Raw genomic sequence first — 27,239 nt, 5'->3', positions numbered from 1 at the left:
TACCTGGCAAGACAAAATCACTAATCCAATCTGGCCAAGGTTAGGATGTTCACATTCGATGGTTACAGTCAGTGTTGGTTGTGTCATGTTCATTTCGTTAATCTATTGAGTGCCCATTGCGGGCGGTCATAATCTCTATATGCTCGTCGTGACCTTCGTATCCGTTATAATCCCAAAATCAATATCCTCTGCCAGGTGGCGCGCCGGCGGCCGACAATCACAGCTCTTGCTTCACCTTGGCGTAGCAGCAGCTGTTGGCCTCGATGTGGTTGACCATCCAGTCGTCGACGTTGGCAAAGTGCGCCCCGCACATCCGGCACTTGCCGGGTACTTTTGTGCGCTGGTCCTTTTTGGTGCCGTTGGGGTACTGGAAGTGGATCGCCTTCAAGTGGTTCTTGAAAGTGTCGCACCGCAGGAAGATCCCCGTGTTGTGGCAGCAGTGGTCCTCGCCGTCCTCGTTGGCGGCGCGCTTAAACGGACACTTGAATTGCCCCTTGTCGGAGCCGATCTCCTTCCAGTGGCACTTGATGTGGCGGAACAAGTCGTTGGGGCGGGCAAACCCGCGCTGGCAGTACTTGCACACGTGCGGGCGCAGCGCCGGCTTCAAGTGGGTCAGCTTGTGGGTGGCCAAGTTGGAGAAGAACAACTTGCACTCGGGGCACTGGCGCTTCTTGCGTGGCTTCCATTGCTTCTTGGCCAGCAGCGGCAGCGCGTCGGCCAGCGACACCGCCCCGTCGTCGTCCAGGACGTCGCTCAGCTGGTGGTGGTGCACCACCACCGGCGGCATCGCCAGCGCCGCGCCGGGCGCCGGCAACTGCTGCCCCAAGTGGGGCACCAGCTCCAGTCTCAACTGGGGGGGCAGGGGCCGTGGCAGCACCAGCACCGACTGCGGGGTGGGGGCAAAGTTGTATGCCAGAAGCTGAACGGGGTGGGCGTAGCCCACCGGCGGCGCCAATGGCGGCGCCATCATCGGGTACGGCGCCGGCGCCGGCGCCAGCGCCGCCAGGGTGGGGAACTCTAAGAGCAGGTGGATCAGCGGCAACTGCACGTTGGTATGGGGTTGCACCGTGTTCAACATTTTTTGGTCGGTGGGCGGTGGATGGCGGGGGTGGTGAAGTTTATAAATCATCGCTGAGAATAGGGGTTCGGTCGGGAACGGGAAAATCTCTGGAACCGAAACTCGCCCCATCCGGACGGCATTGCCGTGCCGCCAGGGCTGCACACCGGTGCGTCATAGTGACAATGCACGCAGAATACCAGGTGGATGAGGGGGGGGAAAAACACCCCCAACCGTCTGCCAGCGCCGGACGCTGCGCGATAATTAATCTTGCCCCACCAGGCGCGAGCGCCGCGGCGATGGCGGGTGGCGACCAGGCTTAGGGTTACCGCAGCCGTCTACCGCTGCCGACACATACCCCTATCGCCCCCCACCATCCGACACTGTGTCTCAGTTGCCGGGCAAGCGCCCTAACCAGGGGTTCTCCGGACCGGATTCGTCCCATCCACCGTGGGTTCCGTCTCTTGGCACCACTCAGCGGGCGCCCTGCCCCACCGCGCGCTGAGCGCAGCGCGCGCCCAGCCCTGGCCGGCGCAGCGCCTTCCAGGGCGATTCCGTGGCCTCCGGCGACAGGTGCGGCAACCCTTTGGCCCTGGCGCTGCATCATGACATCTTGTCCGCTTTAGGGAAAGGCGCAGACGGCGCCAGCCTCGCCATTAGCGACGTGAAGTGAGGGATATACGGAAACGTTAGCGGAAGAAGCCGCTGCGACCAGCTGCGCTGTACCCATGCTAGGCTACCGTCGCCGGCACCGTCAGGAGACCACCCCCTCCTCCCTTCAGAGTGTCTCCGGCCCACCACGCCTAATTTCCTCGACTATTGGCCACGATTTCCTACCACGGTATCGCCGTTTTGCGGGCGGCTTGCGGCCCGGACTTTTCGCGCGGAGACAACCGGGGATTATCCCCAAGTGACTACCCCCCGCCCCGCTGACACGGGCCTAAAACGCCAAATGCCGCCAGAGCAAACATTCGTGCCACAAAACCTAGCGAGGACAATAGTAGCCCGTTCGCTTTTGGGGCGTATCTCCGTATACGCAGTGGCCACGTCCAGAAACGCTAAGTTTATTTTCGAGGGGTGTGTCGCTTGCCCCACGGGTTCAGCCGGTCCGTCAGATAGTGATCGGTGGTGTGTCTCCACACGGCTACCGTGCTCACCCCCAGAATTCGACCTAACCAGGTAAGTTGATCCCCCGGAGTTAGCACCACCACCACCACCAAAGCCACCGCTAGTGGCTTATTAACTCCCTATTACTTTCACTACCCCAGCGGTCTCCGTCGCTCGACCGTGGCAAACGCCGCCGCCGCCCGCGTTTGCTCTGAGGCCTTTTGCCCGTTGCCTAGTGTTGCTGGGGCCAGTGCGATTTGTCGCACTCGCGACCGTGGCGACGCAGCGACGAAGGTAAATACCGCAACAACGCACCCTGGGGGTGGACTCCACAAACAGACACCGGTCTAAACTGGGGGTGGTAGACGGTGGGGACCCATGGCTATTGTGGCCTATTACTATCGCCATTTCACTAAAAAGAAAAAAAGCTCGCGTGGTGGATCAATTTCCTCGCTGTCTCACTACCGGTGACGTTAACTGCCGTGCGCACATTTTCTGGGTGCACTGGCGTGCGTGCACCGACGATCCTGGCACGGAAAAGGCCTAGCCCCACCATTAGCCTCACACCCCCGGCACCTCGCCTATCCGCAACCGTAAATACGGGTCATCCCCAGTGACAAACCACGGCCAGCGGTGCCCCTATCTCGCGTGCAGCGATCACGGAACAACTACGGAACATATCGTCCAGCCATGTCGCCCGGGATAGGGGTAACCTAGTCGTGGTCACTCCTAATATTCGCGACCGGGTTTATACGACGGAGCTGAGTTCGGCACTCGGCCCGCCGACGCTTCCGAGCGCGATCGTGGAAATTCTATGGTGGCTACACACAATGAGGACACACAGGCTATCAGGATGTGTATTAAGTTTAAACTGGTATATGTCACTGTCTATATGAACTAAGCCTTTCTCAGTTTAACGTGGCTGTGGCCGGCGGCGGCGCCGGTGGCGGTCGCCGACGACGCGTCGTTGGCAGCGGCGTTGGCGACGGCCTTCTTGCCCTTGGTGCCCTTGGAGCGGTACACCTTGATGTAGAACGAGATGAACAAGATGAGGTACGAGGTCAAGATCAAGTACCCGTAGGCGGCGGCGGCGGGGGTACCGTAGCAGTCGCCGTGGTTGGGCAACCAGGGGAAGTAGAAGTAGGCGTAGTGGGTGTAGGTGGCAAAGTAGACAAACACCAAGTCGATCAAGAACTGGATGATCTGGAAGCGGGTCACCCATTCCTTCCACCACACCTTGATGCCGCGGGCGGAGAGGAAGTAGTACCAGTACATGACGACGTGCACCCACAAGTTGAGGGTGATGGGCACCCATTCCACCGACGTCTTACCCGACAACTGGGTGTAGCAGAGAAGCGCGGTGGCCCCGTGGTGGTACACGTGCAAAAACAACAACTTCTTCTTCTTCAAGATGAGGAACACGGTGTCGATGAGCTCGATGTACTTGGTGAGGTAGTTAAGGTAGTACAACGTCACCAACTTCTGGGTGAAGGCGCCCTTGTCGCAGATGGCGTAGAAGATGCCGCGGCGCGCCACCATCGGCACCAACTGCTCGACACAGAGCAACAACAACACCAACAGCGCCACCGTCAAGAAGATGTTGTGCAACTGGAAGGGCCCGTTGAGCTTGAGCGCGGGCATGTTGAGGGCGTTGATCAAGGCACGCCCGCCGAAGATGATGATGTAGTACACCACGATGACGCCGACGGCCTGGTAGCCGTTGGCCAAAAACGTCTTGTTGTGGATCCACTCAAAGTCCTCGGCAGGGTAGCCCACGACCTTCTCGAAGCAGTAGGAGAAGATCGGCCACAAGTGGAGCCCAAACGGCCGGTCCAACGTCGGGGGGAAGGTCACGTCCACAAGCGGGTGGGACTGGAACGCGTCGAACATCGGTGGTTTGTTATGGTAGAGCCTGGGCGTGAGTTTGCTTTTATAAAAAAAAAATTTCACCGCTGTCAGGCACGTGATTTTCCCCGTGGCGCGCGTCGCGACGTGGCCTTCACTGCTTCCCGCGGCAACTATAGGGGTTGAGATGCTGGCAGAAATGATCGGCAGAAAAACCCAACAAACTCGTAACACTTGCCCCCTATAGCTGGAGATGACTTCCTTTACCTCTACCTACTCTGCTACACTTTAGGATCCACAGCTTCCTCGCGTTGCTGTCCCTAAGCCACCACGCGCCGAACCCTGTCCTACCCCACACCTCAGCGACCTCATCGCAAGCCCGCCGCCGCCGGCCCCGCCCCCTCGACACGTGTCTGTATTAACCTTGCTCAAATCCAGTGGCCACCCCTACAAATTATCAAATCGACAACTCGTTATCGTCGAGTTGCCCAAATACCGCCCTCTGCAGCCTCACTAGCCTCTCGGGCGGCCTATCACGAAGCAGCGAAGACGCCTCGCGCAGGACCTCGGCCTCCCGTAAATCTCGCAATCACCGGAGACCCCAGCCACCGACAGGCGCAACAGAATACATAATAGTGAATGTGATGATCATCTCATCACAGTAGCCCCGCCAACCGGTGGCAGAGCAAAGAAACCCAAAACATCACAAAAACCACAAAATCAGGTTTTTTTCGAAAAATTCCTCTGGTTATTACCGATTTTGTGGCTGGTAGCCGACTCGTAGTCATCGCTGGTGGTGCTCACTAGTCACCGCTTTTTTCTACCTGGTAGTCGTCGGCTACGTAAATCTCGCACCGACGCTGCTTACAGGCAGTACCCACCGGCGACGTGTAAACGTCAATGTTTACCATATGTCATGTATTCGTTAGTCGCGTAATCATTACAGGTGGTGTGTATCTATATAACCATTCGTCGCACATGTCATCGTCTCGTCTCTCACCCTGGTTTCTACTGCTTTTCCGGAAGCAAGTTCAAGTCGAACCACCCCAAAAAGTCGTCCTCCTGGCTCATGTTCTCCAACCACCCGTTCAGCTGTTGCTGGAAAAAATTGTCCATCTGGTCGGCCACCCCCGGGTACTCCATCAGCGGGAGGCCCTGGACGTCAGGCCCAAGCACCAGCGGCGCCTGCGGGGGAGCGGGGTCAAACGGCTGTTGCTGCTGGTTCCCGTCCCAGTCCGTTTCCGATTTAATTGGCGGTGGCGGTGTAGGTGCGGCTGCAGCTGCTGCCGCCGAGGCCATTTGCGGCACAGGCGTGGCGAGGGTGCCGTTGCCGTCCTTGTGGCCGTCGTGCATCAGCCCCGTGGCTTCAAGCATGGCCAAGGGGATCCCGTTGATCTCCAACGGCTTGTTGTTACCCTCAGCGTTTACTCGAGCCTGAGTCATTGCCTGGTCGGTGGGGATCAACGTGGTGATGGTGGTGCCGTTCGGGGTGGTGGTCATCAACGTCTTGAAGTCGTCCTTCGTGATCTGATTGTAGAACGGCAACGGCGCGAGTTTGCGGTCGCATTTGGCTTTAGGCACCGGTTTACCTTCCTTCTCCAATACCGTACGCCGCCTGGCTTCGTGGACGCACCACACTAAGTCGTAGAACAACAGCGCTGTGAGGTGCAGTCGCATCCGAGTGATGATCGATTCGTTATCGTCGTCGCTATCAGCCAAGAAGATCTCAGGATAGGTGTAGAGAACGATATTCAAGTTCTCCAACACCTTGGCGTTACGACTGATATCGTTTTTGAGGTCCTTCCACGAAGATAATGTGTTTCTGAGTAATCTGTGTACGGTGACGATCAGCTGGCGGGCCAGGTCGACGAACTTATCGATCAAGTACCGCAGCAAGTGGAGCTTAAATAACATGAGCACCAGGTACTCAAGCGCTTGGCGCACGTAAATGGGAAGTTCAATCAACAGGATCTGGGTCAGGATCATCTTCAGCGTTAACGTGACGATACGGGTCGCCAGTAGGTACGCCAGCGACACGTAGCGCACCTGGTCCTCGATAGGAGTACCGGGCAAGAAGGCAAAGCAAGCAATCATGAGTTTGATGTATAAGTGGTAGATCTCGATCGCCAGCCCCTCGGTGATGTTCAATTTAAACTTTAACCGGTCAAGTTCTCGGTCTAAAATCGCAAGCAGCGCTGCTCGATTCAGCGGCTCAAGCAACCCGTCTGCTCTCGTCACCAGCACCCCCATCACGTTGATCAACTTCAGCTGGAAGATCAGCAACGAGATGAGACACCGGAAGTCCTTGGGGAGGTGTTTGTCGACTCTAGCGTTCTCCAAAAGGTAGTCGGTGGTATTGATGCTGGGTGGAAGCCCAAGCACCAGCAGCCAGAACTGGTCGGCAAAGAAGATCGCCAACCACAGCCGTGTCCGCCAGGTGTCGGCATCAGGGCCCAATGAGACCTGAGTACGAGTAAACTCCTGGATGAAACGACCGCCACGATGGAGACCAAGCTGAAGCGCTAGGTTCTTGGCAAGTCCAATGAACCGGTAACTGCAGTCGTCCAATACTTTTTCGTTTGGTAGCGGCCACATTGAGAGGATTAAGAGCAGCTGGATCACGTGTGTCAGTCTCGGTGTACGGATCCAGCACGTCTCAATCGCTAGCTGTTTGATAAGTGACGCTAACAGCATGTATAGCGTAGGCTCTGGCTCCAGTAATGACGCTGTAAGCATCACCACCCAGAAGAGAAGCTGCAGCTTGTGGTAGAGCTCGTTGGCCAGCCGCAGCGATAATATCGGCAAAAACGGGAGGTTCTTGGTCATAAACAGTTCGTGAAGCTCGTTAGCTTTATCGGAAGTCAAAGTTACCTCGCCAAGGACATACTCCGAGAGCTGGGGGTATTGCGGCGCCAGCTGTCTCTGAGGGGTGTCCAGCGGTGCTCCCAGGGTGGCACTGGTTGCCGGCAGGTTATCCAGCCCCTCCTGTAGCACTCCGTGGAGCTGGGGACCGTTATTATGGCCAATCAGGTCGTTAAACGCCGGCAGCAGTTCCACATAAGGTAGCGACGCCTGCGGTGGCAGCAACGCCGACATCAGCGGCTGAGAATACATCGGCATCTGCATCAGCATGTTGACGTTGTGTTGCTGTAACGCTTGCGTTAATAGCGTTTCGTTTTTGGTGAGCATTTCGATCTTAAGCTTCAACTCGTCAACATCGGTCTTGAGCAGCTGGATCTGCAGTCCCTTCTTGGGACGAAACTGGGGGTCAATCTCACACTTCAAACCCATCTTCTCGCACCGCTGACACGGGTTGGGCATGGTTTCCAGCGCGTTGCACTTGATCTTGTGTTGGCGGCAAAAAGTGCACAGAGTGACGGGTCGGTGGCCCGAGGCTTTGCCCAGCTTATCCTCTAGCAGCGTCGGTTGTGGCTGAGCCATGGGGGCCAGATTCAGTGGCTTTCGGCTGCGTTTGGCTGGTGGTTGGGGCAGCAGTGCCAACATCGGGGTAAGTGGTGGCGGCAACGCCGAGCTCAGTTTGCGTTTTCCCAGGGCAGGCAATAACGGCACCGGCGACGACACCCCCAGGATACCGCCCAACGGCTGCGGCAGCGGCTTGGGGAGGATTTTGACTTTGGTCTTGTCCATGGCCTAAAGCTAACGCTAATCGGGGCCGACAAATAAAAGTTTTGTCTTGAGTGCGCCCTCCTGCATACAGGCATGCTGATCAAATTGATAATTTACCGATGACCACAAACGGGGCAAGGGATGGCGCCAGGGGAAGTGGGTGGCTGCCTCGGGTAACTCCGTGTTTCCTAACCCAAACATACAGCAACCATCGACGATTGACCACTTTTTAAACCGTAAAAACAAAGGTGAGGCTGTTATCTAATCCATCACCTGTGGTCGATGCTCCTCCCTGTTAGGGTATTTTTTTAACAAACTAGATGCCCGTCCCTGCACACAATTGATGAACATTCGAAGCGCGGCATTTACCAGCTGCACCCACCCGGCATCCACACGGCACCGAAAGCTTTGCCGTGCTCTGAGAAGGAATTAACCTCGGGGTTATAGGTCCCGTAAATTTTTCGATGTTTGTTCTAAAGTAACTAGAGTAATTCTGAGCCGTTGACGCTTACATAAACCATTTTAAAGTAGTATTCCTGCCATTGACCTCATCTCTGTGACACCTACTGTTTTCGTCTTGGCATTTCGCCCTTGTGGCGTGTTGGGCACACAGTAACGGGGGCAGATTCCCCGAAAAGACACTGCGTTAGCGGGGGGGGCGGACACAAAAACCCCGTGACGGTATCCCTAGTGCTTTGTGACCCCGGATACGGGTGTTTTTGTTCGCCTTTAACCACCCCCCCAAAAAAAAAAAAATGCTATGTGCTTGGTATGTGTCACGTGATGTGATGTTGATGCAAGTATTTTTCTTTTGCCCCTCATACCCCGGTAATGTGCGAACGGTCGCTTACTGGCACCCATCGATCCAGCGGTTGAAATGACGGGATTAAGCGAGACCCTTGGGTGGCAAGTGATTCTTTCAATTGAAAAACAAACAAATTAAAGATGACTATACACTGAATATCGTGGTGGTGGTGGTAAATGTGGTATTATTAAAATTTTTCGTAGCTCATATGCCTCTTGCAGTTGGTGGAGAGGTGGTGGTGGTGGTGGTAGTGGGAGTGACTTAGGCCTCCTCGTCTTCTTGTCTGGGGTCGCCAATACCATCTTCATAGATGGCAAACACGCAGTCGGCCTCTGGCAAGCACGGCGAGTCGTAGATCTTGCAGATTCTCGTCTCCGCCCGCCCCTTACGGAGCGACAACCGCGTCGTCAGCGCGTGGGCAAGGATGTTACCGCCAATGGGCTTCTTCGGGTCTGGGTTGTACATGTTACTCATCCCGTCGACTTGGGACACCACCTGGTTGGTGATCACCACGGCGATGCCGAACTCGTCGGCTAACCGCTGGAGGTACCGCATGTACTTGGCGACGCTCATTTGCCGGGCAGAAAGCTCACCACGCCCAGCGTAGTCGGTACGGTAAAGCGACATGATCGAGTCGACGACAAGAAGCGAAAACCGCAGCTCCGCCATCATCTGGGCCGCCAAGTTAAGCAAGTTAAGCTGGTGTTCGGCGTTGTAGGCACGGGCGTAGGCCACGTTGTCAAGACAGTCGTTGGGGTCAAGCCCGTAACGTTCAGCAATCAGCACTAACCGGTTGGGACGGAAGGTACCTTCAGTATCGATGTATAAGCACTTGCCTTCGCCGCCACCCATATCGACGGGGAGCTGGCACGTCACCGCCAACGTGTGGCAGATCTGCGATTTACCGGTTCTGAACTCACCAAAGATCTCGGTGATGGAACCGGTCTCGATACCACCGCCAAGCAACGTGTCCAACTGCTTGGAGCCAGTAGTAAGACAGATGAGCTCCAGTCGCCGCAGGTGGAACTCGGAGGCAGTAGTGAAACCCAAGGGCACAAGCTTGGCGGCTTCAGCGGCGATCTTGTCTGCTTTAGCTTCGGAGATTCCCTTGACGGTGATCAAGTGCTTTTTGGGGGTGTAGGCGATCAGCTCGACCGTGTTGTAGCCTTCAGCGCGTAACTTTTTGATGTCCCCGGCAGAGATGCCGTTGCCTTCAAGGCTCTCGATCAAGGTGGGACCCACCTGGACGTCTTCAGCGTCGTCAGCAGCGTACAGGGGTTGGGGTACGGGCTCTTCAGTCATTGTCAGTTGGCAGTAGTAGTGGCTAGTAGGTAGAAATAAATTCAGACGTGTCGCGCGTTGTGGAGAGAAAAACAGCGGGAATGACCCAGTGATGGGGGCTTAGACGAGGAATTCCGAGGCAGAAGAAACGATGGTTTGACTATGAAAGTTGAAATTTGTCAGCTTCGATTTGGCTAGATTTTTCACTTTTTGTAAATTTGAAGCTGATTTCCACTTAACATAGGATATGTTTGATGAATATTGAGGATGATGGTAGTTCGAATCTCACTGGTTGAATATGAGTGACTTTCTCTAGTGTGCATCATTGGGATCTATACAGGATGATGGTCACCTTTTGATGCTCAACTCTAACCTAGTTTTGCTTTTTATTGCTGGTATGGTTGCTGAGTTAGCACTGCGACTGCCATAGACCTAAGTTCTCAGCGCGGAAACTCTGGTAGCGGTGGTGGAAGCCGATGACGTCATCATTCCACACCCTCTTCGCCCTACAAAATGCCGGACGTTTCTCCCCCACGACAACGGTTCACAAAATCGTCACCGGCAGCGGGCCAGGCTGGGAGTAGCCATGGGCGGTTCTGTAGTCTAGTTGGTTATGACGCATGCTTCACACGCATGAGGTCCCCGGATCGAGCCCGGGCAGAATCATCTCTTCTTCCTTTCTGTTGTTTTTGTCTCTATCGAGGTATCTTCTCAATGGAAGCGTCCCCCACTGGTGAATGATACCACAGTTATGAGCCCCGCCCCTGTCACCAGCCAGAATTCCGATTGTTTCCATTCGGCCCAGAGTCCCCAGGCATCGCCGAAATTTCACACCGCCCCCCCCCGCGTTAGTAGCGTGTCCCTCTCCCCATACATACGCCTATCTCCGCTAGTTACTAGGCCAGCACACTACCACACCGTCGCCGTTATCACTAGCAACAATTAGGCAGTTGCGAACAAATATTATAGTGACTCATAACTCGCACCATCAATTGCCATTGCCTCCACTACAAAACACGTATTACGCCGTCTACTGGCCTAAATTCTCTCTCTTATCTATCAATTGCCAGCGTCTGTGGTGCCATCGCTCCCATTAATTCCCTCAGTCGCCCGTCTAAGCCTCAAAAACGTCGTGACTAATCAGCGGATCTCGCGGACGGGAGGCCCCGATATAAGTAACCCCGCGACTGCTTGCGAACGCGATCGACCCCAAACCAGCCCGCCAAAATGTCGACTCCCTACCGAGATCTGCCCGCCAAACCGCCGTCAAACCCGCTGCAGGAACTGTTCAACGAGTTCCGTAACCTCGAAGAACTGTTGCCCCCGTCGTTGAGACGCCTGGCGCTGCAATTGTTGGACAACTTGTACATCGAAACTCCCCAAAACGAACGCGAACGCCAGCAATGGTACCGGGGCCAGTCCCAGCTGAGACTGTCGTCCCGCCAGCCTGATGTTAAGGACCAGCAGCAGGGCCAGCCGCCCCAGGGGTCGCAGGCCGAGCGCCAGAACAAGTGGTTGCGCCGCCTTTCCGTGCTGGAACACGGGCGTGAGCTGTCGCCCGTGCCCGTGCCCAAGCCCAAGTTCAACCCCCACCAGTTCCTGCCCGCTATGAACACTAAGCAGCTGTCTACCGGTGTGTTGTGGTGTACTGAGCGCGCTACCGAGTACGGGTTTGACCCCGAGGACCCGGCCTGGGCCAATATGGGTCAAGGTGCCCCCGAACACGGCGACACCATCCCTGGTTCGTTCCCTCGTCCCAAGCTGATCCCGGTGCCGGTGCTGGCGAACGAATACGCCCCTACTGCGGGGGTGAAGCTGTTGCGGGAAGCGGTGGCCAATTTGTACAACGAGACCTACCGTAAGGATAAGGCGAGCAAATACACGTGGAAGAACGTGTGTATTGTCCCTGGTGGGAGAGCGGGGCTCACGAGAATCGCCTCGATCATCTCCGACTGCTACCTCTCGTTCTTCTTGCCCGACTACACTGCCTACGCGGAAATGTTGTCGCTTTTCAAGAACTTCTTGCCCATCCCCGTGCCTCTTTCTGAATCGGACAACTACCAGGTGCACTTGGACCTTATCAAGCGGGAAATGGACCGTGGGGTCCAGGCGTTGCTCACCCTGAACCCGCGTAACCCCACCGGAAGATCGATGCTGAGAGAACAGCTTCAAACTTTGCACAACATGTGCCGGGAAAAGTGTCTTTTGATCATGGACGAGTTCTACAACTACTACTTCTACGACGAAGGGTGCACTGGCTCGTCGATCTCGTCGGCGGAGTTCGTCGAGGACGTCAACAAGGACCCTGTGCTCATCATCAACGGGTTCACCAAGGCGTTCCGGTTGCCCGGGTGGCGTATCTGCTGGGTGGTGGGCCCCGAGGAGTACATCCTCAACTTGTCGAGTTCGGGGTCGTACCTCGACGGGGGGCTGAACGCCCCCTTCCAATACACGTGTGTCGACTTCTTGAAGCCGGATCTCGTCAAGGAAGAGATGAAGGCGTTGCAGGTGCACTTTAAGATGAAGCGGGACTACATTGTCGGTCGCCTCACCAAGATGGGCTTCCCCTTCGACCAAGGCAATAACAGCACCAAGACCCCCAACTCCACCTTCTACATGTGGCTCAACTTGGCCCACTTGCCGGGCAAGTTGTCCAACTGTCTCGGGTTTTTCCACGAGTGCTTGCACGAAAAGGTCATCGTTGTGCCCGGTTTCTTCTTCTTGATCAACCCGCAAAACTTGCTGCGTATCGATGACATCATCTGGTACCACTACGTGCGTATCTCCTACGGGCCCGAGTTCCACCAGGTGGTCAAGGGGATGGACGGTATCGAGCGCATCTTGGACCGCTTCGGGTGCTTGCCTTACAAGCTTGAACAAAAGACGTCGACCACGCACGCTCAGCCTACTGCTACTGCTTCTGCTTAGACTTAAAAATATACACGAATCTAGAACTCTACTTACAAAGTGGCAAGCCCGGCAGCCACCGACTGTTGCAACGGCACCGAAAGCGGCTTCGCCCCCAGCATGTACGACAGCAACAACACCTTCAGCACCTGAGGCTCGGCCACCGTGCCCATGTGGCGGGTGGTGTTGTCCTTGGTGTTTTGGTAGGTGAAGTCCAATTGGCCCTGGGGCCCTTGTTGTAAGTACAACACGTGATTCTTGGGAACGGCCCCACGGTACAGCTGGAACACCAGTCTCAATTCGTCCAACCCACGGTTAATCGGTTCACGCACTTCCTTCGCCTTAGGGTTGGCCAAGATCAGCTTGATGTAGCCGTCCTTCAAGTGGTTGAAGTCGGTGTTACGCACGGGCGAGAATCTCACCATAAACTTAACGCCGCCGTCCAACAACTTGTCGATCACACCCACGTTGGCTACCGGGTCCAACAACGTGTCGATGTTGACGCCTTGCAACAATTGCTTGGCCTTAGGCAAGTCTTCCTTGGCCACGTAGATGCCTACACCGTACACTTTGAAGCTGACGAACGTCACCGTACGCACCCCGGTACCGACAAGCACCCAGTCGGTCTTCAAGAAGTCGTTTTTCTTCATCTCCAAGGGGAAAGGGTCGATCGCCAGGTCGACCTCAATCGCCTGGCCTTCGTTGGCGATCGGCTTCCACGGCATTGCCGAGGCAATCGAGAAGCCGGCAGCACCAACAAGACCGATGGCGGCGAAGGCACGCATCGACACTCGCGGAGCCCGCACGGCGCTGCGGATGGCAACCCGGGGGGCGGCTCTGGTGGCAAGGTATCTGAACATTTATGGGGTCTGGTGCGGTGCGGGTCCCACAAAACCCCGATCCCGATCGCTCCCGGAGACAAATCGAACCACTATGAGAGAAATTGAGAATTTTGAAGTTTATGTTCAAAAGTTGTTTCTTTTGATATTACGGATCATTGAGACCATTCAATTGTGATTGTAAGGCTGTTATTTGTACTAGTAAGTAATCAACTTGGCCTCAATCTGAAAAGAGTGAGTTAAGTGTTTGACCTTTGGGAGCATTGAGTCAATTGATTCGAATTTACTATTCTTTCTCTTGCCTTGATGCATTTCAGTGGATAATTAATTGTCAGTCGATTTGGAGAGGTTCCACTTCTCATCGGTTCCGTGAGCACCGTGCTACGCTTGGGAACCATCATAAGCTGGTGCTACCCTCCAAATAACAAGTTTCCACGTTCAAAATCACAGTCATCATCATGTAGCATTTGCCATTACCTATCTCACGATGACTTAGGTTTAGTCTCTATTCAGAGTCTAAATTTTCACGCCGGGATTTAACCACTACCAATTCTGATTCACGTGAAGTTGCCAACAATTTCTGCATTCGCTCTACAATATCTTCTGACGTCACCTCATATTAGTCGAACAATGGCTTGCACGGACTGCCCCTCCGTGTCTACCTGATCCCAACGCGCGACACGTTGCGTGCCACATATTTATTACCGAGCAAAATATTACCACATACTGATATAGGGGAATAATTTTCGCCGTAAATGAAATTTTGCCGTGGTACTCCATTTCATCGATAGGGTTTCGGTCCGAAAGCTCCGATGGCGTGCCGCGCCATATGGGAGCGGTTTACGGGGTCTAAGTGTGTCGACAGTTTGTCTAGTGTCAAGACCCCTTACACTACGCAGACACTCGCCAAAAGTGACAGGCACCACTGAAAGACAAATCAGACAAGAGTACTCTCGTTAGAGGCCACTAAAGCAGCCCACACATGCAGGGGTTGTCAATGGTCGCTTCGTCGTCGCTTACTATGTGCCACATGAACGTGCGGACTAAATTGAGACAATAGGGCTACTGCAAGACGATAGGCCCAATAAGCCTAAGAATAGAACGGTCGCCAGCCACAAAAGTGCCCAACGCCACACTAATACCCAACGGCCCACACCACGGGCCATTGTCGGGGCCTTTGTAACCGGGAAAGGCTCCCCTAAACGGAATATAAAAGGCGGTGTTTTGTCTCCTCATTAATCAATTAATCATGGTTTTCTTTCTCTACCCGTTCATGGTCTCTCTTGCCGCCGCGTTGGTGGTGAGAGACCAAGCTCCCAAGCCGCTCTCTTACACTTTGGAACAACACCCCAAAAAGGAGTTGGTGCAAACTTTTGCCCCTACTTCTAAAAGAGATGGTTCCCAAAGTCTGAAGCTTTTCGTTGACAGAGGAGAATTTGTGATTAACTTGGGGATCATCGACAAAGACCAAAAATTGGGGTTTGCGTTTGACACTGGCTCTTCAGACTTGTGGGTTGACGCTTCCAAGTTGAAGAACAAAAATGGGTTCACCAAGAACGGCCAGGAGTTCGACATTTTCTACAGTGACTCGTCGTACGTGAAGGGTGAGTACGGTACCTCGTCGGTGTGGCTCGAGAACGGCGTCGAAGTTAAGGACTTGCAATGGGCCTTGGCCAACGAAGTTGAAATTGGGGGCTATGAATATGGTGGCATCCTCGGGGTCGGCAAGGAAGACCTCGAGGCGCTGTACAAGCACAACAACGTCAGCTACCCCAACTTCACCCAGAAGTTGAAGGATGACGGGTTGATCGGCTCCAACTCGTACTCATACTTCCTCAACAAGACCAACGCCACCACGGGCTCCGTCGTGTTCGGTGGGCGTGATCTTGCTAAGGTGAAGGGTCCAGTTGCCACCATCACCCCCAACACCACCGACGTCGACTCCCAGTACGACTCGGTCACCGTCTCTAAGTTCACTGACGATAATGGCGGCGAGGCCCCTGAGCTCGAAGTGGTGTTGGACACCGGCACCACCTTGTCCTACGTCCCCTTCGACACCATCGATGCGTTGAAGGTGCCTGGGGTCAGTATCGACGTCAACCACTATGTCATCACCTGTGACCAGCCTGATGATAAGTATGTGTCGTTCTGGTTTGGCGACGTCCAAATAAAGGCCAGTTACAACGACTTAGCTGTCCGTGAGTACGATGACGACGGCAAGTTTACCGGCAGATGTCTTTTCGGTATCCAGGGCAAGCAATGGCCAGATCCCCAGACGCTTGGGCAAACGTTTTTGCGCAACGCTTACATCACCGTCAACCATGACGAAAACCAGGTTTTGATTTCTGATGTCAACTACACCGACGAGGAGAACATCGTCGCCATCTAGAAGATTTCCCTTGAAATATAAACCGGCTGCCACAGCGATTCTTTATTATGAGCCTATGGCGACAATAAACAGCTTTTGCAAAGTATCACAGTAGAACAGTTTGTCTACATTGCTCCACTCGAGGTGGGATTATCAACTGTATAAGTGGTCTGGCAGCTTTATCTGAAGGAGATGATATCGCACAACTATCAACAAGTGTTCCTCAAATAGAACGTAATATGCTCGCAACATCCTTCTACTAAAACCTTTCCCATTTCCACACTTGTTGTTGTGGATTAAGAAGTTCATTGTGGGTATGAATGAAGCAGAGACCCTTGTCGGGACCTTGACTAGCAATGGCTTGAATGTAGAGAGGAGTACTGGCCATAGAGAATCCATTGCTCCATAAATCAACGAACTGCTCGAGGGCTTTTTCCTTCGTGTAGTAGCTGGTCACCGTCAACCGACAGTTGTGAGTGTGCTGGTACCTCTTAATGATGTGTCGTAGCAGGATCTTTTCCAGTTCCACAAGGATCACTGGCGGCAACTGGTCAGGAGCAGGATACGTCGCTACCGCTACGATCACGCGGGCGACATCGTTTAGGGTGGTCACTGACACTTGTGTATCAATCAGGCCACGTTGTACCAACGTCTTCATCTTCGTGTCGATGCCCACGCACCTTACCCAGTTGTACAAGAACAGATTGGGCACTGCCATTAACGACACGCAAATCTCCACTACCAGGATTCCCTGGCGTCTCAAAGTCAGCATATGCTTATTTAGCAGTTCGCCAAAGCCAGGGGCGTACAGTTCCACCTTCAGTGTTTCAGGTCCATACAGAGGGGGGATGTATAGTTTTGGTCTCACCATCAACACAATCTCGCTAAGCAGACAGAGCACGTTGAGGTAGGAGCGAGTCAAGGCGACAATCACGTCACATTCACTGATTTCCTTAGCGATGGCCCTGGGATTCAGGGTAAAGTCCCCCGTAATAAACTGAACACGATGATTGCTCTCGCGAACGAAGCGAGACACCACTTTAATGGGGTAGGTGATCCGGGCAGCAAACGTGTCCAGCACGGCCGCCTCGATCACCGGCGGACCCAAGATCCCCGACGCCCCGATGAGCGCCACTTTCACCATGATGGGTTGGGCAGTATGATTGCTGCTACGTCAACGGAATGTGAGGCTGAGATATCAGCCGCGATATGCCATACCCGATCGGGCCAAAAGTAACTTAGAAAGAAGACAAGTGAACAGACCGCCTTATTAGTAGTGGTAGATGGTATGAAGCAGAGGTGGCTTTGTGTTATGGTACTTGAACACGCTACAAACCTGATAGAGATACCCGGAGTTAGTAAAGCGATAAATCCATCGGCTGCGCCTCCTCACGAAAACCAGGGTGTATTTTCGTTACGAATCGAAGAAAAAACTAGGAGCCCACCAATGTCTTCGATGTGAAATTAGACATTGTACTAGTGTTATGAAATAAATAGAGAATGATAGACATTCGACAAGTCATGGAATGTTAGGAACACAAATTGTTGGGAAACCGTCTCCGCGGGGGGTAATGACGGAGACCCAGCTCTGCTGTCCAGTAGATGATTGAACTGGTTAGTCCTGGAGGTATCTCTGGACATAATGATATCAGGGTAATATCTGAGGGGTTTCTCTTACGAGATAAGTTAAGCTGAGCTTAGTTAAAAGGGAATAAAATTGACAATATAAAAGGTGACTAGAATAGTTTGCTGACTCCCTAGTGTAGTACAGCCGAAATGTCTGTATGCAGAATACCCCTCACCGGGCTCCTGATATCCTTTTCTAACAACCGAATGTGATAGTGCCCTAAACACACTAGTCACGTGGGGTACGGTAAAGCGATTCCCCAACACAAATAAAAAACTTGCGGAATACAATTGAGAAGCTTTGTAGGTATTATGATCAACGGAGATAGGATCAAGTAGGATCTCATGTGCCTCCACCAAGGAAAACTTTGTTAGCTATTGGTGCTGTTCATCACATCAGAGAGGTCGGATGGACGATAATGATGTTTATAAAGTACTGCACGGTTGTGAAATTGCTGTCACAAAGTTCAGTGGTGGCGCTCAGAGGTGGTATTGACTTGACTGAACAGCATTCAAAAAGCGCTAACTCTTTTACGATTACCGCAAAAAGCCATACGCAACACTGCTATCCCAAAGTCGAATTCACCATTTTCGCTGAGCTAGTTCAGACGCCAAGTCTGGTTTATTTATCGAACATTCAAACTTGGCATGAGCAGCGATCTTGTAGAATCGTCTATCACATACCCACTCGATTCACGACTCATCCCTTCTCGTCACTTTCATGCGATAACGTTGTTGTCAGCAAACTATGGCGGGAGTTCTAGACCATCAACTGATGTTCGGCAAGACGGCTTCTGGAACCTTTCCCAAGATCCACAGTCCAAATACCCGTTTCTTCATTTCGTCTTTTCGTTTTCTTTTTATTGTCTGGAGGTCTCAACGATTACTCACAAGTGCGGGAGACATTTGTAGACAAATTTATTACCTCGGTAATCTATTGAATCCATCATATTGCTGTTGTTGATAGCATCTCAGTGGGGTGAAAGCAAAGTGGTAACATTTTTGAGTTTAGTATGATCTCACAACCCACATATGTCCTGCATATAACGTCACGCGCCTCTCGTCAACTCCTGCGTATAAGGTACAAGCCACTCGTCTAAAATTATTTCAAATTTTCTTTTCAAGTTTTTTTGAAGACAACTTTTTTTTTGTCTGAAACATCTTCTGATATCTATCACACATATATTTGAACCGTGCGGAACATAAATTTAGATTCAGAACTCACTCAACTTGTCTTTCCAATGGTGAATGCTTGTCTTGAAAAGTCCTCCTCTACATGCAGGATGCATTCAAAACCGTACATGGAATTTTAACAAGTACCTCAGTATCCAATTTGGCTCCATAGCAATCGTGCAGTTAGCGGTATAGCGTAATGAAATTGTGATGGTGGTGACAAACTTGACCCACTCACGGTTTGCCACTGGTAGTACCATAATTATCAAGTGTACTGCATACACATAACCGTTCTGCAGGTGGTGCAAGTAGAGTGCTTTGCTCCAACCACGCCAAATCTCTTATTAACTTGCCCAAATTCACATAGGCAAAGGCTCAGATGCCAACAATAGTCACAAAGCAAACAAGAGTTGCTTACTGATCCTCTCTTGATTTCAATTCATGAAATTGCCGAAATTACTTCAAAACTTCTTCAGATTGAACGTTAACATTCCCAGATATTTATCTACAATACTTCTGAGGCCAAAGAATTTTATGAAGCAAACGAGAAGTGTGTACCAATTTTTTCTGATTTTATATCACATTTTGAAGATTTTCAGCAGAAAATTCAGAAAAATCCCATTTGCTAATGTGAATACTATTTGTACCTTATACATTACAGTGGTGTAACCCATTCTGTTTTGGAGTGTCATATACGTCACGAAAATCCTGATGAAAACTCATGAATGATATGTACATGCAGTGCTTGTATGCAGAATCTCAAACTTCAAAGCCTGATATCTGCATCAGAATTGGTGTCGATATCTACTTAAACCCACAAAATCGAATAGAAATACTCAAAGATTACAAAGGTGATTAAAAATACGTGCTGATTGCTCTCTAAGTGCGTGATAAAGCTCAGCTTGTGTTGTCCCGCATATTCTATCATGCACCTGCGTACAGGCATTGACCATAGACGAGGTGTAACACCTCTCTCATCGCTTTAACAAATATCACAAGTAAATTCCAATGCTCACTAGATGCAATAGAATACGCAACAAACTCAGAATTGAGCAAAAAAAAAAAAAAAAAGAAAAGAATTGTCAAAAAAAAAAAGTTTTTTTATCCACCTGTAAACTCACATAGAGATGCCAATTTTGACGTCAACTCTCCCAAAATCACCTCAACTATACTTCCAATGCCAAAGAATTTTATGGAGTATCCAGTTTGATTTTAGTCATTTTTCCTGATTTTATAGCACACTTTTTAGTTTTTTCGTATAAAAACGGGAAAATCTTTGTTGTCACAAACACCATTTGAACCATATACATAACGGTGAGGTTGTTAACTGTCTCTTAAATGAAATATACGCGGTGTAACCACCTGGTCGGAAGGTCACATATATCATGTGCTCTTGTGTGCAGGCAGGAAACTTTACAAACACGATAGATGTGTCTGTAGTTGTGGTAGCCACTGGGGAACTTACCAAACCAGATGAACGTATATACATACTACAGTAGTGTTGAGTCTAATAAGTTGGTGACTCTGGATTCATTTTTATAAGCTTATTCACTTCTCTCCATCTCTCACGCTGCGCCTACATACAAGCATCAAGATAGACGAGGTGTTTCACCACACCTTTTATCCTGATCTGCACGGTCCAAATCTGTGTGTAGTAGTAAGATGAAGTTAAATTTGGAGGATCAAAAATTCCCAAAAAGAAATTTAAAATAAGTTTTCGAAAATAAAAAAGTTTTTCCCTCACTATATGCAGGATTAATATGCAAATGCAGGATATAATTGACATTCCGACTAGTGTCATCAACTATAGCCTTAATCCGAGGAAATTATGCGTTAGGATGTGGAATGTCTAGCAGGTGCATTTTAAATCGTTCGTTCAATTGAATTCGAAGTGTACTCAGTGCCTCATTGTTGGAGCACAGACAATCGCTTGTATCTTATGGAAGCGTGAGAGATCTATCAAGACAACTACTGTTGGGCCGCTAAGAAATCATTGTGATGGTCAGTTCGACCTGAAATAAAAATTTTAGTTTAGGTATAAGTACTGGAGTTACTTTTGAAGATTGTCTTTCATGTAGGGGAATAGAGGAGAACGAGGTAAATAAATTATCCTAAACGTCATTTCCAATAGATTAGATAGTAATCCGTTCGATTTGATAATTATATGCAATTAGTGGATGGCGGCTAATGCGGCCGTGGTGGAGCTGGGACTTTGAAGGGTGAGACCACTGGCAAGCTGCGCCTTGTAGATGCATTCCCACTGATGCCATTCGGCTTCGACCAGAGGAATCTCCAGGGTGAGCCAGTTTGAGTGGGCCAACGTCGCCAGAAGAAACCCCACAAACGCATCGCCCGCGCCGGTAACGTTCTCCACCTCAATTTCGCGGTTCTCTTTCGGGACAGACCAGTACTTAACGACGATCCCTGGGCCGGAATCATTCGAGGTCACAATTACTTCGGGACGGAAGGTTGAGGTTGTGGGTAGCGACCGGTAGTCCTCAATCGCGGTACTAATCAGCACCGCGACTACTCCCGAGGGGCCTAGCTTCACCAATTGAAAGGGAAGGTACGGCAAAAGATGGAACAGTTGCTGGAGGGTGCCATCCTCAAGTAATTGAGCCAACACCGGATGGGCCCTTTGTAGGCGTTCTCTCATGATATGGTTGGCGCCAAGCTTATCCAACACGGGGAACCAGTGGTCGTAGTCATCAAACTTCCCCTGGGTATCAAACGCTTGGTAAATGGTCAGCAACTCTGCGGTAGTTGGGGTGATCAAGTCCACCTGATGGTGAGGGAACACTCCGGTCTCGATAGCACCCACGCGAGCTGCTTTGGCATGCAGAGTAGGGTCAACCACGGTGATACTGTGGAGTGATTTGGCCTGGCGAATTACCTGAGGTAACACTTGCGGACTGAGATTACAGTCAGTTACTACCACCTGGGGCTCGGCTTTAGTAAGCGACTGCGCGATCTGGGGAGAGAAGTCCAGCTCAATCGCCAGCATATCGGCACAGGCAATGATAAGTTCGCCGTCGGCGTCGTGGTGGGCGACATACTGAGCCGTGGCCACCGAGGATGAGGCGTGGATACCCGAAGTATCGATTGTGTCGGCCTGCTTTATGGTATTCAAAATGCGGTCGCCAGCGGCATCAGTACCGACAATAGAGACAAGCCCCGCTGAGCCCACCGCTGCCAGAGCTCCGCTGACAAACGGCAGCGTCAAGCTATGGTGGGCGTTGACGGCGATGTTGTGGCCTACTCCCCCCACCAGTGACGTCACCTGGCCAGGATTAGAGTCCCCGAGCACGGGATTGGCCATGGTAGTGATGGTATCCAAAGCGAGCGACCCCACTACCATTACTGTGGCTTTAGGAGCCAAACCAAACGGTTTCGGTACCCACTCGGGCTCGGTTTCGGGGGACGGGGGAGATTGAGAGACATATGCGTGGTTTGTGATATTAAACTGCGGCTGCTGGGTCACTAGCGGCGTCGGGTGCAACGCGGCGGCGATCTTGGAGGCAGCGCGGGCGTTGTTATAGACAAACTGGACGTTGCACAGCACCGAGCGGCCGTCGGTGGCACGCGCAATCTCGGCTAAGAGGAACGGGGTGGTGTCCTTACCCTTGATCCCCTGTACTTTGGCCTTGTGGTTTGCGTCGTCGATGATCGCGTCGATGAACTGAGGGTCCAACGCAATCTCCTTAGGCGGAGGAATGCAGAACACGTTACCTGTTCTCAAATCGAGCGAGCGTTGGTTTCTAATGATCTCAGCAGCGTGGGTAAACGAATCAAATACGTAGGGCAGTTTTACTCCCAGCTGGCGGCAGTAGAACCCGGGGACGTCTCTTTGAGCACCGTCGTCATTATAAGTGGATACCATCACCCCTTGAGTCTCCAAGTACTCCATGGTTAACCCGATATCCAAGATCAGTTTAGGACCCAGACACACCACCGACACAGGGGTGCGCCCGAGCTCGGTGAGGTCAGCACTGATATCGAAAGTCTCTGAAGCTCCGCGGTGAACGCCACCAAGACCACCAGTAGCAAACACAGAGATGCCAGCACGATCACTGAGGATCATCGTCAGAGCGATGGTGGTGCCGCCGTACGCTTTAGACGCCATCACGGCACCGATGTCGCGGCGGCTCACTTTGGCCACCTTGCCCAATTGCGCCTGCTCGGCTAACTGCTCGAGGTCTTGCGGAGTAAGCCCCACTTTGGGAACCCCGTTGATGAAAGCACAGGTGGCAGGGACGGCGCCGTGGTCTCTGACGATTTGCTCGACCGTTTTGGCCATCTCCACGTTTTGCGGGTAGGGGAGCCCGTGGGTGATGATGGTGGACTCTAACGACACCACGGGCCTTTGGGAGCCAAGGGCATCGGCGACTTCGGCGCTGACTTGCGGGACCGACGCCAAACGTCTCACGGCCACTCTTCGTAACCCACTGAACATGCGCCGCGAACCTGAGCGGCTGAACGAGAACAGCACTCGTGACGGGAACAGGGCAAAGATGGGCAAAACAGACAAGAATAGGAAGGGATTTTGTTAGAAGAGATAATTAAAGGACTTCATTGCAGGGTTAATGTTGTTAGAGGAAAACATGTAGTGATTTGCGGGCTGAGCTTGGGGTATTAGTCATTGATGGCCATTTAGGGTTCAAAGGGGGTCAATTTACGAGCACCCCCACAAACAGCAACACGTTCACCAATGTAAATTACACAATCGGCGACGTGATAATCCAAGGTACCTCCAACCAGTTGAGTGAACGGCTGAGAACAGCTTCACGGTAATTAATACGTCCAGCAGGCGTCGAGGGGGCTTTTGTTGCCTCATTGAGTATATTACTCCACCAACAAATCACTACCAAAAAGAGATTAAAAAAACTTGAAGTCTATTCACCTGGAATGGCTAGTAATTATCATCGGCTACACTTACTGCTCTCATGTTTCGGACACTCTCGGAAACCTCCCTAGACCCCTCGCTCTCCCTTGCTGATCCCGGGCCATTCATGATGTCGTGGCGCGGGTGAGACACGCAAAAAGCAATGCGGGACCCGGAGACACGGTTGCTGAAATCCTCGCGAATAGAGAGGCTGTTCTCGAGATTTTTCGATAAAATATCATCTCAAAGCTTTTAAATAACACTGGCAAGTACTCGCAACGCCATATTTTTTGGATTAGGCCTACTTTTCACGTGGGGCTATTGTCGCCCCGGACGCGCTATTGTTGCCATTAGCCTGGCGGTGCTGGCGCCAGCTCGGCTTGCTCGATGCGAGTATGAAAAACAAACTGCCTATGCGAGTCACGTGGCAATTATCCAACTTTAATTACCCAACGGTATAACGATTAAGCCCTTTGATCTGACAAACTGTATTGCTTAACTAGCTGTAATATCCGCCACTATTTCATGAATACCCTCGAAACCCTAATTCGCCGTGGTGGTCCAATTTTGACATCGCCTCATATGTGTCTCCTGCACCGCATGGTAGCGCGTCACCCCCCCACCACCACCACGCGCACGCTAACAAATTGTCAAGGCGCCGAAATTGCTGTCGTAGCCTCTCCCCATGTTGAATCGTCGGCGCATCCGCTACGCCAACGACACCGCCTACACGGGTGTCGCCGCCCAGCCCCCGCCGAACACGCCCCAGGCCAATCTGAGCGCCCGGGCGGCGGCGCGGACCATCGGTAAGGCCAAGTCGCCGCCGGCACTGGCGCTGGCACCGGCGCCGCTGCTGTCACAACCGCGCCAGGTGGCGCCGAAACTGCTGAACGGCCTGCTCCTTGGCCGACGCACCAGCGTCACCCTGGGCGACCCCCGCTTCAAAGGGTTCACCCTGGGCCCAGCCCAACTGGACGTTCCCTCAGACACTACCCTTGTATACGACGTTGACGACGACGACGAGGTATGGAGTCAGAACCGCGAGCTGATGAAGGACTTGTCGCTTTCGGCGGCGCCCGCGCCGGCGCCAGTGAAGATGGTTAAGCGGTACATCCCCACCACCACCGGTGTGAAAGTGGTGGAAGTGCCTGAATCGCTGTTGAAACTGCAAATTGAGCGCTCAAACTCCATCAGAGCTAACATGAACTTGCTGAGACTGAACCTGATCCAGGGCGCCCCGCGCAAGCCGTCGCTGCGGGCGCTGTCGCTCACGTCGTTGAGCTATGTGAACTATAAGGTGACCCGCAGCCCCAGTATGCTGAACACTAAGCTGCCGCAGCGGCAGCCACTGAAGGCGGGCGCTCCAGCGGGCGCTAGACCTGGTGCCAACGCTGCCAAGCGTCAACTGGCGCCGGTGCCGCCGCCCCACACCACTACCACTACCACTCCCAACAGAACGTCAGCGCCGGCGCGCAAGGCTGGCGCCGCTACCACCACCACTACTACCACCACTACTGCTGGCAGAACGCTTAAGAAGGGGGCGCTGCAAGTTGCGCCAACGCCGTCGCCGCGCGCCGTGGAAGAACCGACGACGCCTACGCCCACCGTCAGCGACAGCGAGCGCAAGCTTGCCCAGATCCGCCAGCAAGTAGAACACGAAAAGGAGCTTCAGCGACAGATCGAAGCGGCGCAAAGGGAGTACGACCAGCTTAAACTGCAGCGCCTCCACCGCGAGGAAGTATTGGAGCTGTTCCTTGAAGAAGATGAAGAGGACGACGAAGCCGCTGCTACTACTACTGCTGCGGCGGCTGTGGTGGCGCCGCGTGCACCGGAGCTCTCTCAGGCCGACGTGACCTTCGACTACGACACTACCGTTCCCGACTCACCCGAAGAAGAGATCATAACGGAGACGCGCCACGTCGAAGTGATCCCGGCGCCGCAAGTGATTCCGGTGCCGGCAGCGGCTAACGTCCCCAGCATCGACGTGTTCCCCGAACCGAGCGTCGATCACGACGACCACCCGGAAGTCGTTTCTGAGGAGTCCTTGCGGGAAACGGCGCACGCGCCCGAGCCCGAGGGGCTCGCCAAGCTGTTGCGCCCGGCGTTTGCGCAGCAGCCACTGCAGACACTGCTGACGCTGCTGGTCACGATCCCCGGCACCCCCGCTGAAGTCGACGATATCCGTCAACTAGGCGTCCCTGGCGCCACTGGCGCCGCCACCGGCGGCTCGCTGAGACTGCTGCTTCGCCTGGTCGACCTGGGCGAGCCGCGCAAGCCGATGAAGCTGGCGCTCAAGAACCTGAACTCGCTGTACACGCTTGGGTCGCAGGCGCTGGGCCCGCGGGCGCTGGCGGCACAGCTGGCGTACTTGTCACTTGAGACCGCCGAGAACACCCGCTTGAATATGAAGTTGTCGCAGTCCGACTTGAGCGACGGCTTGGATCCGCACCGCCTACAGGAGCGGCTGCCGTCGCGGTCGCCCCAGCCGCCGCTGGCGGCGGAGCGGCGCCAGCTCACCACGTTGCGCCAGCAGGACCCGCACACGGCGCACTTACAGCAGCAACAAGGGCAACCAGGCCAGCGCCATCGCCCCCAATCGTACGCGGCGCCCCAGCAAACGAAGATGAGCAACCGCAGCTTGCGCCAGCTGACCCACGGGATGCCGTCGCACCAGCAACAGCAGCAGCAGCAGGCGTACGTGGCGCCGATTGCGCCCCACCCGGCGCTCCAGCCGGGGTACCAGCTGCCGCTGAAGATCAAGGCGCAACAGCTCTACGCCAAGGCGCAGGCGCGTCCCATGAGTCAGTTTGCGCCCGTGCGTAAGTCGCTGTACCTGAAGGAGCTGAGAGACCTGGGAGAACAGGGCGGCAGCGCCACCCTCCGCGGCAACCCCAGCAACGGTCAAGCGCAGCAACAACAACCTCACCCCACTTACCAAGCCAACGGCGCTGGTGGCGCCCCGGGGCCGCAACCCTCAGCAGCACCGGCGGCAGTCAACGCGCAAGACCAGCGCGCTTCCAAGCGCCTCACTCTCCGTGGCAACAACAACGGCGGCGGCGCCGCCCCCGCCACTCAAACGGACGTGTCGGCGCTTTCGCTGGCAGGCGGGTTCAGACTGCGCATCGTCGACTCCGACGACGAGGACGGCCCGGTGCCGTTCACCTCCGGCCTGGCAGGAGCGCCCGCGGCGGCGGCGGCGGCGCAGCCATTAGCGCTGCTGGCGCCGGCGCAACAAGGCCCCCCGCCCAAGAAGCGTGGCGGCTTCATCACCAACGCCTTCATCTTGCCCTCAGTGCGCGACCAAGCCGAGGCGCCGGTGGAGGAGCTGGTGCTGAACGTCAACTTCGGGCTGTTGCGCCCCCAGGACGACGGGCGCCGCCAGCTGACGGGCGACTCGCAGTCGCTGGCGCGGGACAAGAAGAAGTTCTCGGGCAAGTTGCGCAAGTTGTTCGGCAAGAACAAGGGGTAAGACTTATTATTTGTATTTAGCGGTTTCCAGCCATTGATTAATTATATGACTAATCCACTACGAACTGAATTGTAGACCTCTTTCGTTGCTCAGCTCCGAAATTGGCAAAGCGTTGATCAGTAGCAGTAGCCAATTTTCCTCATTCTTGCCGGAGTGATGTTTATATCGCTGCGAGAACCTAGTGGCAATATTCGAATGACTACTCTATCTTACGATGATCTTAAAAATCACTTCAAGGTTCAAGTTGATGAAC

The 27,239-nt window shown here is 53.3% G+C and overlaps 10 protein-coding genes across 10 annotated transcripts; 3 read left to right on the top strand and 7 right to left on the bottom strand. All coding sequences in view use genetic code 12, as the record gives it.

Annotated features, from left to right (window-relative positions):
• Nucleotides 1-217: 217 nt before the first annotated feature.
• STP4 (Stp4p) lies at nt 218-1,078 on the bottom strand (the record flags this gene model as incomplete). The annotated part of the gene is made up of 1 exon (XM_034158486.1): nt 218-1,078. One exon carries the CDS (start codon nt 1,076-1,078, stop codon nt 218-220), a length of 861 nt encoding a protein of 286 aa, XP_034009727.1.
• Nucleotides 1,079-3,061: 1,983 nt separating this feature from the next.
• DIURU_005497 (elongation of very long chain fatty acids protein) lies at nt 3,062-4,054 on the bottom strand (the record flags this gene model as incomplete). The annotated part of the gene is made up of 1 exon (XM_034158485.1): nt 3,062-4,054. The coding sequence occupies one exon, from the start codon at nt 4,052-4,054 to the stop codon at nt 3,062-3,064; it is 993 nt and encodes a 330-aa protein (XP_034009726.1).
• Nucleotides 4,055-5,017: 963 nt separating this feature from the next.
• On the bottom strand, nt 5,018-7,657 carry SEF1 (Sef1p; the record flags this gene model as incomplete). The annotated part of the gene is made up of 1 exon (XM_034158484.1): nt 5,018-7,657. One exon carries the CDS (start codon nt 7,655-7,657, stop codon nt 5,018-5,020), a length of 2,640 nt encoding a protein of 879 aa, XP_034009725.1.
• A 1,045-nt stretch (nt 7,658-8,702) lies between these two features.
• RAD51 (recombinase) lies at nt 8,703-9,743 on the bottom strand (the record flags this gene model as incomplete). Its single annotated transcript, XM_034158483.1, has 1 exon — nt 8,703-9,743. One exon carries the CDS (start codon nt 9,741-9,743, stop codon nt 8,703-8,705), a length of 1,041 nt encoding a protein of 346 aa, XP_034009724.1.
• Nucleotides 9,744-10,949: 1,206 nt separating this feature from the next.
• Nucleotides 10,950-12,650, top strand: DIURU_005494 (uncharacterized protein; the record flags this gene model as incomplete). Its single annotated transcript, XM_034158482.1, has 1 exon — nt 10,950-12,650. One exon carries the CDS (start codon nt 10,950-10,952, stop codon nt 12,648-12,650), a length of 1,701 nt encoding a protein of 566 aa, XP_034009723.1.
• Nucleotides 12,651-12,682: 32 nt separating this feature from the next.
• On the bottom strand, nt 12,683-13,489 carry DIURU_005493 (uncharacterized protein; the record flags this gene model as incomplete). The annotated part of the gene is made up of 1 exon (XM_034158481.1): nt 12,683-13,489. One exon carries the CDS (start codon nt 13,487-13,489, stop codon nt 12,683-12,685), a length of 807 nt encoding a protein of 268 aa, XP_034009722.1.
• Nucleotides 13,490-14,717: 1,228 nt separating this feature from the next.
• On the top strand, nt 14,718-15,857 carry DIURU_005492 (uncharacterized protein; the record flags this gene model as incomplete). The annotated part of the gene is made up of 1 exon (XM_034158480.1): nt 14,718-15,857. The coding sequence occupies one exon, from the start codon at nt 14,718-14,720 to the stop codon at nt 15,855-15,857; it is 1,140 nt and encodes a 379-aa protein (XP_034009721.1).
• A 238-nt stretch (nt 15,858-16,095) lies between these two features.
• DIURU_005491 (uncharacterized protein) lies at nt 16,096-16,980 on the bottom strand (the record flags this gene model as incomplete). Its single annotated transcript, XM_034158479.1, has 1 exon — nt 16,096-16,980. The coding sequence occupies one exon, from the start codon at nt 16,978-16,980 to the stop codon at nt 16,096-16,098; it is 885 nt and encodes a 294-aa protein (XP_034009720.1).
• A 3,825-nt stretch (nt 16,981-20,805) lies between these two features.
• On the bottom strand, nt 20,806-23,088 carry DIURU_005490 (pseudouridine-5'-phosphate glycosidase family protein; the record flags this gene model as incomplete). Its single annotated transcript, XM_034158478.1, has 1 exon — nt 20,806-23,088. The coding sequence occupies one exon, from the start codon at nt 23,086-23,088 to the stop codon at nt 20,806-20,808; it is 2,283 nt and encodes a 760-aa protein (XP_034009719.1).
• A 1,114-nt stretch (nt 23,089-24,202) lies between these two features.
• On the top strand, nt 24,203-26,986 carry DIURU_005489 (uncharacterized protein; the record flags this gene model as incomplete). The annotated part of the gene is made up of 1 exon (XM_034158476.1): nt 24,203-26,986. The coding sequence occupies one exon, from the start codon at nt 24,203-24,205 to the stop codon at nt 26,984-26,986; it is 2,784 nt and encodes a 927-aa protein (XP_034009718.1).
• Nucleotides 26,987-27,239: the final 253 nt, after the last annotated feature.

The sequence above is a fragment of the Diutina rugosa genome (genome assembly GCF_008704595.1).
Source record: "Diutina rugosa strain CBS 613 chromosome Unknown scaffold9_size288278, whole genome shotgun sequence".
Taxonomy (NCBI): domain Eukaryota; kingdom Fungi; phylum Ascomycota; class Pichiomycetes; order Serinales; family Debaryomycetaceae; genus Diutina; species Diutina rugosa.
This window is presented reverse-complemented; position numbering and strand designations above follow the sequence as displayed.